This window comes from Caloenas nicobarica, chromosome 1 (genome assembly GCF_036013445.1).
Source record: "Caloenas nicobarica isolate bCalNic1 chromosome 1, bCalNic1.hap1, whole genome shotgun sequence".
In the NCBI taxonomy this organism is placed as follows: domain Eukaryota; kingdom Metazoa; phylum Chordata; class Aves; order Columbiformes; family Columbidae; genus Caloenas; species Caloenas nicobarica.
In genome coordinates, this window is record NC_088245.1 from 25,003,889 (window position 1) to 25,019,839 (window position 15,951).

The 15,951-nt window shown below is 37.6% G+C and overlaps 1 protein-coding gene across 1 annotated transcript in view; it reads left to right on the forward strand.

The window, feature by feature from the left end:
- CADPS2 (calcium dependent secretion activator 2) overlaps nucleotides 1-15,951 on the forward strand; it is a 308,472-nt gene that overhangs the window by 180,391 nt on the left and 112,130 nt on the right. The window contains exons 9-11 of the mRNA XM_065627091.1: nucleotides 8,131-8,197; nucleotides 12,708-12,816; nucleotides 13,953-14,156. Of these exons, the coding sequence (XP_065483163.1) occupies nucleotides 8,131-8,197; nucleotides 12,708-12,816; nucleotides 13,953-14,156 (380 nt within the window). The remainder of the gene's footprint in view (nucleotides 1-8,130; nucleotides 8,198-12,707; nucleotides 12,817-13,952; nucleotides 14,157-15,951) is intronic.

Genomic DNA, 15,951 nt, shown 5'->3' on the forward strand with positions numbered 1-15,951 from the left:
TGCTCAGTAGTAGCACAACTAAAAGGAACTTTTTTCTACCAAATGTGTCAAGCATTTTGAAATCTTCACTGTCAAAGTAGTCTCTGTTCAGTATCCTCTAAGTCAAGTCATTGCATCCCAGAATCTTTACCTCATAGCGCTGACTGAAAAGAGCAAACTAATATATACTATTCTGAATTGGTTTTTAGAATGCGTACTTTTGTCGGACTGCAAGCAAAAAACATTTTCTGTGAATGTCATGATGCCTAGGTACAGAAAGCCTCCTTCATTTTCTCTGTTTCCAGGCAAGTGTGATGCCTGCGTTTGGATTCAGGGCACTGTAGGGATCTGCTGTAGCCCATGGACACAGAAAGGCACTTCCAAAGGGCGGTTTGCAGAGCTCTGGAGGTGAAATATGCCCCTGGTAGTTTACACTGGATCCATACGAAGTATAAGGGAAACGTGGTCACTGAAAGTGGCATAGTGGAGTCGCGAAGACAAACACATTTAATTTGCTGTTTCCCTCTGGGGCATTTTCTTTTCTATTTTTTGTAATTCATGAACAATTTGCATGTTTTGACACAACAATGTGAAAAGGCTGTAACAGCTTTACAGGCTTCTGAAATGCATTTTCCAGTGTCTGGAAGACAAGGGCTGCTGTGAGGCTTTCCTGAATGTTTCTTCTGCTGCACCAGGACCTCAGGTTCTGAACAGTTCTCGCTTCTCTCCACTTTGGTTTCTCTCCCACAGAAATTAATGTAATAATGCTAACCTCCCTCATTGGATGTGTTGTGAGGAGTAGTTTATACTGAAGTTTATAAAGCACTACTCAAGTGTCAAGCAATGTTCCTATTAAGAAAATAATGCTAGGTAAGTTAGGACTTGATAAGCTGGTTTTTTTCAAAACTTTGGTGAAGTTTAAAAATAGTGGGTTTATTTGAATTACTTTAGGGATTTTTTAAAAAATCCATCTGTCAAGAATTTTAAAAAATAATTCTGAATAAACATTCTGAATAAACATCTCCTGTGTGCACAATTTGAAGGAAAGTGCTAGACTAATACATTATGACAATTTCTGTGCTTCATTTTAAATCACAAATAGGGATGCCAGGCATAACATATTTCCTCATGCATTCGCTGGATCAGCTGTTCGTCTTTATACGAATTCATAAGGACTTTAAAATACGTACTAGTGATGATGACAACAAATATTGTGAAAATACTTAGAACGGACGACCTTTAGGGTGGAAATGTATGCATCTTGTTCTACTTGTATGTTTTCTTACCATAAAAACACACAACTAGTTCTGCTGAGGTCTGTATTCTTTATGAAATTAAAGTTATATCAATTCAAAAGTAGCTTTCCAGACAGTGAAAAGAAATACATAAGCAGCCAGAAGTAACCAAAGCCAAGTATCGTTCCTAAAAGAGTTCACTACTCTTACCACCCTCTGCCACTCTTCCCAGAAGAGACCTATTTTCAACACTGGGACTCCGGAATTGGAATTGCTTCAATTGGCGGCTTAGTTCATTGATTTGTTTTGTACCAGTGTGACACTGAGCAGAGTGTTTTGACTGATTCCGTCAGTGGCAGTGTATGACCTCAAAACAAAAGTAGATTTTTCATATTAACAAGACCTCAGTCATTTAAGCTTTCTAGACGACGAGTAATATCAACGCTTGGCTGGAAGAAGGGTCACCAGTTTTTCAATCTAATTGCAGTGTCATGTGCTTCCAGTGACGTGGAGACATGTCTGTGCTGGATGCCCAGATGCTTCTGGGTGTCCAGGATGCTTCTGAGTTGATCTGAGGTCTGACAATGTAAAGAACTGTTTCCACAGCCAAACTGGATGCGCAAGGGAGAGCAGTGCAATTGAGACTTTTTCTACCACGTCAACATTCTCTTTTCGGTTCAGACTTTAACTTTTAAAACCAATCTCTTAGTTGTTCCTGCTTACTGTCATTTGTCATGCAACAGTTTGTATTCACAGACCGTTATCCCTTTAGAGGGAATTAAACCAAGATATGAGCTCCAGGGGTGCACCCGTATGTGCTGCAACCACTGGTAGCTATTTGGTCCATGGGTTCGGACTAGAACTAGTCAGAAGAATTCTGCCTCAAAAAGCACAGAGAGTTGGTGTCTGCTCCTCAGCACCAGCTGTTTCGCAGTTGTGCTGCATTACCTGTTTACATTACAATTAGATTACATTAGAATCGGAGCACTTCCTGTGTTTATGTTGCATCTCAAGGATTTCATTCTTTTGTTACTTGGAATTCTTTCAAGGCTAAAGGATATTTTTCTGTCTTGACAAACACTCCCACTTTACATACCAAATAGTTTTCATTATATGACATAAATTGGATTAGTAATTCTCAAGTTGCCATTGCAGTTACTTCACAGGTTCCATAAGTACTGGCATGCATATTCACAAATGTTGAAGCGCTCTGGAGTGCAGTAAAATATGACTGTTAAAGAATCTAGGGACATCTGATCTTCCAGCACACCAATAACCATTTATACTGTAAGTGAAATTTGTTTGGGGGGAAAAAAAACCCCACACGTTTTCTTATTCATATCATGAGTATCTTGCTCATTGGAATAAATGGAACTGTCTTCTGTGGCTGTGATGTTTGTATTACTTGACATTCTTCAACATTTCTTTATTCTTAGCAGGCATAATTACAGTAGAAGTTTAGCTGATTTTTTTTCATTCCATCTGTTGAAGGCTCATTTAGTTCTCTTTCTCAAGAGCACAGAAAGTACTAAAATGAATCCGAGAATGTTTACAGCTAGGTTTCTTATGACCCAGGTCATATTGTTGTCTTGAATCAGTTTTCTCTCTCTCGTCCTCAACTGAAGACAAAAAATGGCTTAATCTTGCGGGGTTAAATAAAAGAAGGAATGCGGTGCAAGGAAGATTCCTTTTATGCAGGGATGACTGAAAGTGCCTGTGGGCATTTGGTCCCCATTGGCTCTCACAGCGAATGCAATGATGCCCACAGATAGCCTGTATTGTTGTCAGTTAAATGGGATCATGAGTGTCTGAAAGGTGTTTGAGAATGAACTGAAAATCATTTTCACAAGTGGATGATTACTTCTGCCACATGTTAACCGAACTCTATCAGAGTGGCCCAGATTTTTGAGACTGCATTAATTGCTCTTTCAACCTTGACTGAGGTTTCTCTCTAAGAAAGGCCTTTGCTGGACTAAACTGCTACACGTATTGATTTTTCTTTCTGTATTTTTTCATTGTTTGTGATAAATGAAGCCTTTTACAAGTAGAGAATTTATCATTCAAGATGTAGATAGATTGCTTCGTTCCTTAGAATAAAAAGGCTGATCTAAAAATGATCTCTGTAGAAGTCGTAAGTCCTTTCTCATTTCTCCAGCAGTGAATAGCTCCAGTATTCCACACTCAATTATGTTTTTCAGCTATTCATTAGTGCTGATTTTTTCATCAAAAAGTAGAACCCTGTACTCTCGCAGCATGGACTTACAGCAAATAAGCTGCCATCTTCTTTCCTGTGTATGCCATCACATAATTGAAACTGAACTATAGTATTTAGCAATATGGTTTTGCATTTTTGTAGCACAAGGAAATGCACTTTGAAAAATATTCAACCTTTATATATTTAAAATATCATGATGCTCAGACTTTTTAAAGAAAATGGTTCTTCAGTTTGTTCATTCTGTTTCTGGAGGAGAAAAGATTATGACTGACACAAGATGATATACAAAATATTTTTATGCAGGTGTTTCTGTGTTTTATAGTGGAAATGTAATTTCTTGTATTTTTATTTGTTTTCCAGGAAAGTGAGCTTTAAATATTTAATGTTTATTTTTCTGCTATATTGTAAGCATTGTGAGGTATAATCAGGTAAATCTGTGACTAAATACAAATCCAGTTTTTACTTTTTAATTTGGGAATCAAGAGAGAGAAAGCAGTATTAAATAGTGTAGAGAAAAATAAAATTGTAGCACTCTTTTTAAAAGCAAAAGTCTCAGGAAAGAGATTGCATGGTTTGTATGTTTGGTTGTGTTTTCATATTACTGCAAAACTGTGTTAGAAAGTCTTTACATTGGGGTAACACTTAATGACTCGACATGTTTGATCAAGGTCCTGTTTTCTATGTGCTGTATAAAAGCAAGTGTACTAGTCTTAAGTTACTGGAAATTATGTGAGTAATATAAAAAGACTGAAGAAGGCAACCAAGCACATACATACTAACTGTAAATATGCTTTCTCATGTGCACATGTACAGATGGAGATGTTATGTATACATATCTTATTTATTATATTAATATATTTTTACCAACTAAAAGTCATCTGTCTATATCTGCTTCTATATATATCAGAAAGCCAATCTTTCCTAGCTTCTTGTCAGTGTACTCATTAAACACTCTCAAAACGTAGTCTTAAAGAGAAGTCAAAATAAATCTATTTAGTAATAAGCAATTACTATTTCAGTGCTCAGATACAGGGGAAGCATTTCAGTATCTTCCTTCTCAGTGTACGGCTGAACAGTAATAATTCAGGAATTATTTCAGATTATACCAACTCTGGAAGCCGAATTAGAGTGAGAAAAATTGTACCAAATGGTGTGGTTCATTTTTAGGAATATAGAATTGGCTACTTCTGAATATCAGTTTCTTCTTTGTGTTGCACAGAATATTTTACCTATAGAATTTGAAAGAACAGCTGCTGTGTCTTTCTTGTTGCTGCTGAGGTTTTTTAAAACAGTCTGAAGAATTAACACGATGCATCTTATGCACGTTTGTTTGGATGGAGTGAGCAAGGCTTGTAGGTTAATAGAGATACACCTATGAGTAGAGAAACAGCAGGCTGCAGCTCTGTGAGTTGGTGACTATGTGGGTCTGCTCTGGATTGTGGTACTGACATTTACCTCAGACCTGTGAAAAGTGATGCACTTGCCCATCTTAAAAAATAAAACATTCTCCAACTTAGCTCTAGGACTTGGTTCACTTCTGAATCTGTTAACCTCTCAATTTTCTGCTCCAGTGGTGAAACTCAAGTGTCATTTAATTCTGGAAAGCATCTCTTTTAGACTTTTTCTGTTCTGGACATCAACTGCAGTTTCTACAAAACCTAGATATTACCATTCAAATTTAACAAGGTTCTTCGGTCCTCTGCTTCCTTTTTTTTTTTTTTTTTCCCCAGTGGAAAATAAATGAGAAAGAGAAGTTCAAACAGGATTCTAAGAGTCTAGGATATTTGGCTCCTTCTGGGTATAATGTTAGACTCTTAAGTAAGAATTAATCTCCTCATCTTTCAGGAGCATGCACACTTAAGATGAGCACAGAATATATCCCTTGTAAATGGCTGAAACTTTCTACGTTAAAAAAACCTGTCACCATTAGACATGGCACTGGAATAGGGATTAATAACGTAAGATTATAACTGTGTGTTTATAGTGATTTGTAAAACCAAGTAACATAAGGCTTTGCACTTCTCTACTGAATCCCAGCTTTGTGTCATGAATGTTATTTTCTTTGTTACTTAATCTTCTCTGAGACCAGCAGATTTTAAAGTCAGATAGTTAATGTTCCCCTCCTTTGTCTCCCAAGGAAGATTTTTTTTCCTCTCCCAAGGAAGATATATTTACCACCTTCGTTGGAAGTGATTTATAGGAGGAATAAAAAGCGCACATTGCTATTTAATTTCTTTTTTGTATACTTTCTCATTTTATAATTTCGAATTTACTGTAACTTGTCATAGTTCTGCCTATAGTGCAGGACCATATGTGGTATACCTTACAGGAAAAGTAACTTTAAAAGCAACCAACCTTTTCTCTGATAGCAAATGTTCTTTTAAGATCTCTTATTTTAAAAGAGCCTTTCTATACCGGGCTCCATTAATAATGAAAAAGAATGAGTTAAACCTGGTGTTTCTAGGGTTGGGTTACTCATATTCTGCTGTGTTCCCGTTGGAACTTGAAGTCACTGCTGCTGATGATGCCAGGATTACTCTCAATCAGGAAGACTCCTCTGTTACTCTATGGCTCCTTTACAGTCATTTAAGTCATGCCAAGCGCGTGGGGACATGGTCAGGATACCTTTGTACTGTAGCGTTTGAGGACTGTGTATTCTCAGTGTTCACAGTCCATGGGGCAGTTGTCCTCTGACAAACATCAGAGAAACCTACAGGATATTCTGAGGGATGCGGTGGCAGAATCACCGTGAAGAACAGGGCAGGCTTGGGATCGGCCACCTGTGGACCCTTTTATTTTTCTGCCCCTCAGTCATTAATCTTGAAGGCTGAGTAAAATTCATCCATCATTCCCCCTCCACTCTACGGCAACAGCAAAGGGGTTAACGGGGCAGTTGCAATGCGGTATGCTTTGGGGAAAGTAAATTCTCTGATTTAGGGGAACAGGCCTGGCTCTTTTGAAACATATGTGAAAAGTGAAACAGTTCATATTTTACAGGGGAATATGCTCCTGTCACTGTGGGCTGTTTCCCTAGTTGCAAAACATTATAAACCTTCAAATAAACACTAGTAGGCCCTTTTTTGGTACCTTTTCTGACATAACCCTTACTCCTCTCCTTTCTTTTTATTGAGTGTATAATAATCAGAATTAAGAAGTTAAAAGGGTTGTGGCAGGATCTGGACTATTCAAAGAAAGCTACATCACAGGGCAATCCTGTACACAAAGCCAACTGTCCTCTCTCTCGTATGAACAGAAAGCAGAAAAACCAAAGGAGGCAGAGTTTCAACACAGGTGTAGCAGGAGCTGGAGAATGGCAAAATATCAGTGCTGTAGTAATGAGGGAGCTGCTACATTATCTGACAAACCACCACAGTTAATAACCATTACATAATAACTGTCCTTTGTGATACCTAAAGTAGGAAAGAATATGCTTGAGTTTATGCCCAGGAAAGGTGGAAAAAGTGTTTTGGCTGCATCTTACTTGTCTGTTTCACATGAGATGTTGGTTCATTGCTCTGTTTTTCAACTGAGTAAAAAAACACCAGGCAACAAAGCCCCAGAAGTGATCGGAAAGTAGAGGGCAGCAGACCCTGTCCTCTTACCACAAAGGTACCTGCCCATCTACCAACCATCCAACCAAACATCTCCAATCATAACTGTTATAACTTCTCCATAATATATGTGCCAGCATCCTCTGGAGAGTGCCCTGTGAAGCCAGCTTTCTTTGGCCTGAACAATTCGGACCTTTGTTCTGCCTTTCAACCACCCACTTGTACTGGATGCCCGTGATAGCAGCTGGCCGGCCAGCAGGGACATCTCCTGGGTAACATTTTGCTCTCCTATCAGGTTTTAAGCAGCTGATCCTTACCACTCGTAGGCTCATGCTTGCGATCCCACAGCTCATCCTTTTCCTCTTGCTGTCCTTCTTAACAACAGTACAACATGACCACAGCGACAGAAAAAAGTGTCGCTATAGTGCCATAAAACATGCTGCAACTTCTTAAGTAGCGAGGGTGCTTCCTCTGCCACCAAACGGTATAAACATCTGTGGTTTTGTCATCTCACTGGTTGATACTCCTGATTACATCGTCTCGTTCAAAGTCTGGAAATTGCTAAGGTGACAAGGAGTTTTTTGTAATCTGAAAGTGTTTGTAGTGAAGTGCTTCTGTTTGGGAAATTAGATTCTAGTTTACTCTGGAAACAAAAAAAAAATTAATCTTGTGCGTCTGCCAGCATTTTGTTATTTGAGCATTTTCCCAGACTGGCACTCTGACTGACTTCTCACAGACTAGAGAAACATTAGCAAAGCTATGGAAACCACGTGGAAAAAAAAAAAAAAAAGGTGTTGGGCAGTTTAACTTTTTCAACATTCATTATTTCTGTGTAGTCAAAAGGGTTCTACTTGAAGCTATTTTTTCTACTTTCAGAGGCAATTGGTGAAATATAAGTGATAAGCAGGCTAGCCTTCTCAAATATGACATCTTTTTTTTTCTGCTTTTTGTCTTGTTTTGAGTAAAAAGCAATATCTCTTTGCATTTTTATGATCTGAGTAAATAGAAGAAAAATCACTTCTTAGATGTGACAGCACTGAAGAAGCAGCAGAGTAGGAAGAGCAAATGAATACACTCATTTGTGTTGAATCTTCCTAATATTATGCCACTTATTAATGGAAAAACGTTCTCTTTATTATTTCCTTTGCAGATATTTGTATGCTCTAGGACAGAAGGTTTGGAAGCGGTGGAAAAAACGCTATTTTGTTCTTGTTCAGGTTAGTAATCTGCAATGAAATTTCATTAAAAAGTACTCTTGGACTCTCCATTTTCTTACGTGTGATTTCTGAAGTCATTAGTAAATCAGTATCTTAAGGCAACATATGCAGTGACATTAACATGAGATTAATAGAATAGGTATAAAATAGTAGATTTTGAGTGGCCAAAACTGAGAAATGAATGACTTTTGTGAGTCTTTGGAAAAATCATTATTTTCTGTTTGTGCATGTCTTCAGATTGCAGTTACAAATTTGATGTTAAAATCTGAACCAGTTCAGAGAACATTGTTCTTCTGTGTTCTTTGTTTAGTTGACAGAAAACTGTTAAATTGCGAATCTCCATAAGCATCATACAAAGGATGAAGCCTGTTAATGAGGCTCTTTTAAGAATGAAGGCTTCTAAAACTACTTTACAGAAAGCCTGATTCCTTTCTCTACTGCTCTGTCAGTCACACTAACCTGATCTCCTTCTACCCTTAAATGATGGAAATTGTAAGGATGTAAAAAAAAAAAAAAAAAAAAAAAATCCTGAACAAGATCTTTAGTAAAGTTAAAAGAGGAGAGTATTTGCATATTATTCTTGCTAAGCTCGATGTCAATACAGTGTTCTCCCTGGCCTCAATGGGAATTGGCTTGCATATTGATAATCAGTGAGTAATGGTTATGAGGTTGAACAGGATCTTCTGAGAAGTCTACTGGGTTATGATTTTATCAAGGTCCTCTGTGAAGAGACTTTTGTGGCTTTATTAAGATTTGTAAAGGTTGGGAAGATCTCTATATAGGGCAGCTGCGAGGCATGGATGTGAAGGGAAAATAAAGTTACAGGGGAAAAATAAAGGCCAGATGCTCCCTTGTCCTTCATGCTTTTATTTAATAATCCTCCTACTTTACATTCCCCATTTCACAAAAAAACAAAGACTTTGTTCTCCTCTGAGTGACAGGTGTTATCTGAGTTTTAAAGTGCACACCTAAGAGCCACATAGTCTTCCTGTGTGAGTGATATGGAGCCACCTGGGAGACCAGTTTATTCCAGCCAAGTTAATTTTAACTATATTCTGTTTTCTATGCTGAAATTGAAATACTGGAGGAGAATATTACAGGAATTTTCCAACTGTGATGGGATATAGATATCTATTTCATTTTGAAGCAGCCACCAACTCAATAAGGCTATATAAAAAATACTGTGTTAAATCAATATCTGCTGTCCAGACAGCTCTGGCTCATTTATGTAGTCCAGCCATGATATATACACTGACAATAAGCTGAAGTCAATATATGTGAAATAAGCATTCAGTAATGAATATCAGTCTGTTGTATTGATATGTTATTGACGTATTGATGAGTCTTCCTCTATAGATTAGCATTTAGCTTACATTAGTAAAATATTAAGGCCATGAAATGCAGTTTTAAGACAGAGGCTATCAGTATGATTTACACATGCTTTGCAAATTTAACTCAGGTGTGAAATTAGATGAATAATGTTGATTTTTCAAGAGCGTGATGTGAGTAATGTGCATCTTCGTTACTGCTGCACGTATTAGAACTTGTTAGTGGTTTGTGAAAGAACAGCTCCATGTTATAGGAAGGTTACGAAGTCTGGAAATTTTAACCTCTTCATTATATTTGCTTTTCTTCCTTTTACAGTCCAGTCACTTCTCTAAAAGGTTATTCATTTCAAACTAGGAAAAGACAGGGACGTAACATGTTAGGTAAAAAGCCTCAGCTGGACATGCTGTGTTTCGCTTCGTTTACTGTCTGAAAATATCTTCCTCCAGTAATCTGAATACAGTTTCCCTTCTGTCATTTTAATTTCGTCTGTTCTAATGTTTGAAAAGTCAGTCATTTGTTTCACGGTTAATTTTTTTCTAAACACCCCAGCTATGCAGGCTCTCGCTGCTGAAGTCCTGAAGCTGGCTGCCCGGTGATGCCCCGTAGCAGGGGCCACAGAGTCAGCCTCCAGGATTGCAATAAAGCTTCCTCCCAACACGCCGAACATGGGGTCCTCTGCCCCATGGGGACATCCCCTAGTCACACTTTTCAGAAGTCATGTCCACGTTTCTGAGCGTATCTGTCTGTCGTGCACGCACAAATTGTTGGGTTTCCACTTTGTTAACAAGTAGGTGGAAGAGCTGCTTGTCAGTGTTCGGACCTGTGTAAAATTATGAAATTCAGGTAAATGCAGTTATAGGAAGAGGGTTCCCTTAATTCTGTTTTTCATCTGAGAATGTGTTGCACGTAATCCTGACATTTGAGTACTCATTATTCCACTACCTACAGCTCCATTAACTACTAAAAATACACCTATACCCCATACAGATCTATATTAAAAAGTGGCATTAAAGATTGCTCTGGTGTCTGATAGCAGCCACCAATAATGATAAGGAGAAGGGTTTAAGAGATTGTAAATGTAAACCAACAAGGCAAGTTCCACATTATTTTGTTATGACTTTTTTTTTTCCCCCAAGCAAAGTTTTCTGGAGTTTTTCTATTTGTTTCTTTGGTGGAGAGACTTTAAAATGTCTCATTTTCTACAAAAAGATGAAGTGCAAGACTGATTTTGGCAAGAAAATGTTTTAATAAGTTGTCCATTTAAAATAAGAGAATGCCTTTGAAATATATTTGAATAAAAGTGAAATCTGCAGCATTATAATCTCTGCCTTGTTTTAGGGGTAAGGTTAAAAATGAACAAAGACACCTAGACCAGCTCATCCACAAGCTGTTTTTCAAAACCATAGAGTGGCAGAAGAAATCTGGAAAAGCTGGGCATTCTATGCATTTCCAGAATTAGTGTCTGCTAGCTTCCTTTATAATGGCTGAGTTTGACCGTATGGTTTGTGTTTATTTATCTTTATCTCTCTCTCCTTGGCACAGCCCATTTAGGTGAATGTACTAAATTTGATGTAGAAAGCTGGCACTCAGTTTCAGTTGCCTGACAGCATCTCTCAAATTCTTATATCCAATAAAACTGCTTTCACTTTACTAATGTATTAGTTAAACTGGAATACCTGTTTAATTTTACTCACCTGTAGACTTCGGCTGTGGTTCTGAAGACGTGAGTTCAGCGTTTGAGGCCAGATGGCAATTTTGCAGAGAGAGCTGTGACACTTGCTCCTTTTACTCATACACGCCATGGCAGAGGATGTTCAGTTACCATACACTGCAGACACATAGCACAGCATAATCCTGTTAAAAAAAAAAAAAAGGCTTAAAATAATGAAACATTTTTAGAGCATCATGCAGATAAAAATCACACCTTCTATCCTTATTTTCCAAAAATATCAATCTTTTCCAGAGGCTCAAAAATCTTCCATCAATAGCAGTCGAAGTCACTTGACACTGAGGTAGAGTGGTGTGCAGGTACAGCACCAGCAAATACATGAATGAAGCTAAAATCAGCTGTAAAAATTTTACTTCAAAAAGGATCATTCCTGAAGTTGTAGCCAAAGCAATAAGTCTAGGTAACAGTTACCTGAGCAGTCAGCAACTGAGATAAAGATGCCCCATTGTCTATCAGACAAGCTCCTTGCCTGTCCTTAGATCCTTGCATAATTTTACAGATCTAAGAAATGATATCATAGTTCAAAACAAGTCAGTTGGACAGGTATCCTTCAGTCCTTGGAGACGAGAGTTTCAGAGGCCCATGTAAATTCAGTTCCCTTAAGTTTCAAGTCTTCAACAGAGTCACAAGCTCTTTCTTCTTGTCACCTTTTATAGTCTTTCCAGCTCTTCATTTAAGGCTGGGAACATCTCAGTTTTGTTTCAGTGCTTGCTTTTCCTCTCCCAGCTGTTACATTCCTTTCTTCATCTTTCCAGTCACTTTTTCTTCAGCTCTCCTTATCGCTTTCTGTTCTGTCTCTGGAGTCTCAAACCACGTGATGACAGATTCTCTTCTCATTGTTTTATTATTTTTTTTAATAATGGTACGTGATGCTTGGCCTACACAGTACGGACTCCACTGAGCCATGCAAACTGGAGATAGGTGTGAACACAGGGGCAAAAGATCACAAACTGGACGACAAAATCAAACTGAAGGTTCTGGTACTTACCATCTTTAACTAGAATTGGCCGGATTATGTGTTTGTCTTTCCAGCTGCATGATAATTGTGGCACGCCTTATGCAAACAGCACTTTTAATTTTTTTTAATCCAGCTTCTTGGAATACAGGACTTTTTTTCTCACACAGTATTCTAAGCAGTTTGGTCAGTACCGTAGTACCAAGTATTTCCTTACCGGAACGTAATTTGCTTTCTTTCAGTTTTTCATAAAACAACAGCCAAAAATACATTGTATTTCAGGAAACTGCAGAGAGATGTGTTTATGTTTTGGTTTGGTTTGGTTTGGTTTTTTCCATCCTTTTGGCAGGAAGGGGAAAGAACATGAAGTTTTACATTGTAAATATTTCTGGAAAAAAACAGGCTTTATGTCTTCAGCACAAGTGAAAGCTAATTTACACAGTGCTATGTGTGTTTTGGAATGGAATTCAGCAATTAAGAAGTGCTTTCTTATTCAGGTTAGCCAATACACATTTGCAATGTGCAGTTACAGAGAAAAGAAATCTGAGCCTCAGGAATTGATGCAACTCGAAGGATACACGGTGGATTATACAGCTCCTCACACAGGTACTTTTCATGATTTTGAAGTATATTTGTGTAAAACAGCTAATTCAATTCGTTCGCTTTGATCTAGCAGCAAATAAACCCAAGGTTCTTTTTTTCAGCACCTGAAGGTTTTGCAGTTATTCCACTAGGATTTTCTAGCATGACAAATCATGCTTTTAGAAAGAAGCTTTTTGTAAGAAGAATGAACAACAAACTTACAATAGGGTTGCCTGAAACATTGTAGGAATGCATATGATACAAAGAAAAAATAATGAATTCTAGTCAGTCTTTCCCTTTTGTCTCTATTTTTGGTGGTGGAGTCATGTCAGTGTACTGTGACATATACTCATAAATTAGTTAAAAAGAAGGTGGATGATCACAGTCCTTGGTAAAGACAAATTACTCAGAGTAATCAAAAATAAATTTGAAGATATTTGAAAAACCTACACAAGTTACTAATTAAATGGCAGAGGGAAATCAAAGTTACACATGAAGAGAAAGACAATTCTACTCCACCTATGCAGTGGAGGAAGTGGAGGACTATGAATTCAAGAGACCTCTAAGGTATTGAAGAATGATCTTCAGAAATGTTGACTCAATGTTTGGAATAATTGAGAAGGTGAACAATGCTCAGAAGGTGTTTGGAAAGCCAAAACAATGTTGTCATTAAAAAATCCCCCGCGCAGCCACGTTGACTGTTGTGTGCTGTTATGCGCTCGCAGAACAAAACACTGGAATGAGAAAGAAGTACCAAGGAGAGAGCAGCAACACTGATGGAGCTGCCTCTGTTCAAGAAGACATAAAGTTGATGGGAACTTCCAGCTAAGAAAATGATGTCTAGAAGGAGGGTATGTTAGAGAAATGTAAAATAGCATGTGACACAGAGAAGATGAATAAGAAATGAATTGGAATTTAGTTGGAAGTGGAATTATGGAAGTATTTTATCCTGTGATTTCTGTGTTTATTCTGCTTGTATGTTACTTTCATGTGTTACCATATGATATTATATCTCTAGATTTTAATCATTTTTCTAGGTCATAAATATCTATAAGATGTTTTAACACCCCCTTACACACACACACAGGAAAATCCATAATGTAATTAACATTAGAAGCAACTTTTATTTATTAAGATTACCTTCCTGTTTCCTGCTCCAGGTCTTCAGGGTGGTCGAATGTTTTTCAATGCTGTTAAAGAAGGTGATACCGTGATATTTGCCAGTGATGATGAGCAGGATAGAATACTCTGGGTTCAAGCCATGTACAGAGCCACAGGTCAATCATATAAGCCTGTTCCTGCAAGTCAAGCTCAGAAGATGAATCCAAAAGGAGGAAATGTCAACATAGATACATCCCCACTTTGTAAGTTGGCTTTCTTTTTCTTTTGTGGCTTTGGTTTTGGTTTTAGTTGGTAAAATATTGAAGCAGCTCCCTCAATGAAGTTTAATTATAAAGAGCTCCTTCACTAAGGAAATGTGCCTAGCAGTTTGTTGTTAGTCAGAAGCTCTTTAACTCAGATTATTATTGCCAGCCAGGGACATCCTGACTTGCAGGTCATTACTTTTGTTATTATCCATGAAAATACAACAATTAGCTTCATATTCATTACAGTTGACCTATATATTGCCATGGAGATGGTGTTTGGTTTACATTATATGTTTCAGTAGCAAGCCAGTGTAGTGTTGAATAGAAAGGGATCAATCCATTCTCAGGATTTTATAGATTTATCACACATTGTATATATTAGTTATCTAAAAATTACAATGCATACAGTACATTGTGAGCTGAAAGGCACTAGATGGGCTGCTGGATTTTTGCACCCTTCAGTGAAATATTAAACTACACATAAAACGTTTTTTCTTTTAAATCCATTTTAAGTTTCCTCATCTTTCTCTGAAGAAAATATTGTTCCAAAGAAAATCAAGATAGGTAGCATATATTAACTGTATTTTGAAATTTTCTTCTATTCTCTTTGAAAGTATTCTGTCATGTAGGTACCTGCACATGTGAAGATTATGTTTGTTTGTTCCAGGGGCTAGGGAGAGGAAAATTTCTATCCAAGTGCAATCTATCAATCTAGTGCAATCCAAGGATTTTTGTAATAGCCATCAAATATTTACAACATAATTGGACAATAATCCATCTTTATCATATATCTGTATATGCAGAGTGATAGAAGGGAGACACGTTTTAGACTCAGCTTGGTTTTATGTCTGAAGTCTATAGCAGGTTGGCCAAATCCATTCTCCTCCATCAGTCTTGCCATCACTTGGTTTCATGGCCTTCCATTCATCCTGTAATCTTTCATCATTGTGCTGTTAGAAGACAGTAAAATGTGCTTGTTGATCTCAGTAATAGATATATAAAATCCTGACTGAGCTGTCAAGAACATTGAAAAAAACATGGTTTATCTCACAAAAGCACTGACATCTGTTGAATTTTTAATCTGAGCCAACTGGGAAGGCCGAACTAACTATGCATCATGGGGGGTGTTATAGTGAAGTGTTTTGCAGAATGTGAGTAACACTGCCAAAGCAAAGGTGGGGCAATAGCCAAGGAATGTTTCTGCTCTCCCCGTCCCAGTTACCTGGATCTGGGCTGGGGACTGGGAGTTCACCGAGTTCCTCTTCTAACATTTTTTCTTCATGTTCATCAGTTAGAAAGCACAAAATAGGTGACCATAGTCAGAAGTAGGCAGGAATTACTCTTCTTCTTGGACACAGAACTTACATGGAAGTAAAAGCAACTAGAAAACACTGAGCACAGGGCAGGGAAAGTTGTAGAAATAAAGAAGTACAAAGAACAATTGCAAGTTTAGATATACTGAAAGTATGTTTTCTGAAAGAAAATTACTGATAGTGGTAAAGAATTAAAAATCGAGATTGATGTATCTTGCTATTATCTTAGACAGTTAGGGTGATCAAAGTCCAAGCACAGTTGAAGACATTTCCAAATGAAACATCCATCTGATGAAAAGAGCCTCACGGAGGAAGCTTCTGTGGACATTTAAATTATCTGAGCGGACCAGCCAGTGTTGTGTAATTGGGAAGTGCAGGCAATTTGCCAAGTGAAAAAATGCTTTGGGATTAGTCGTGAAAATATAACATTAATATTTTCGATCTATTTGGATATGCCAATGATAAGTGCTATAAAATTT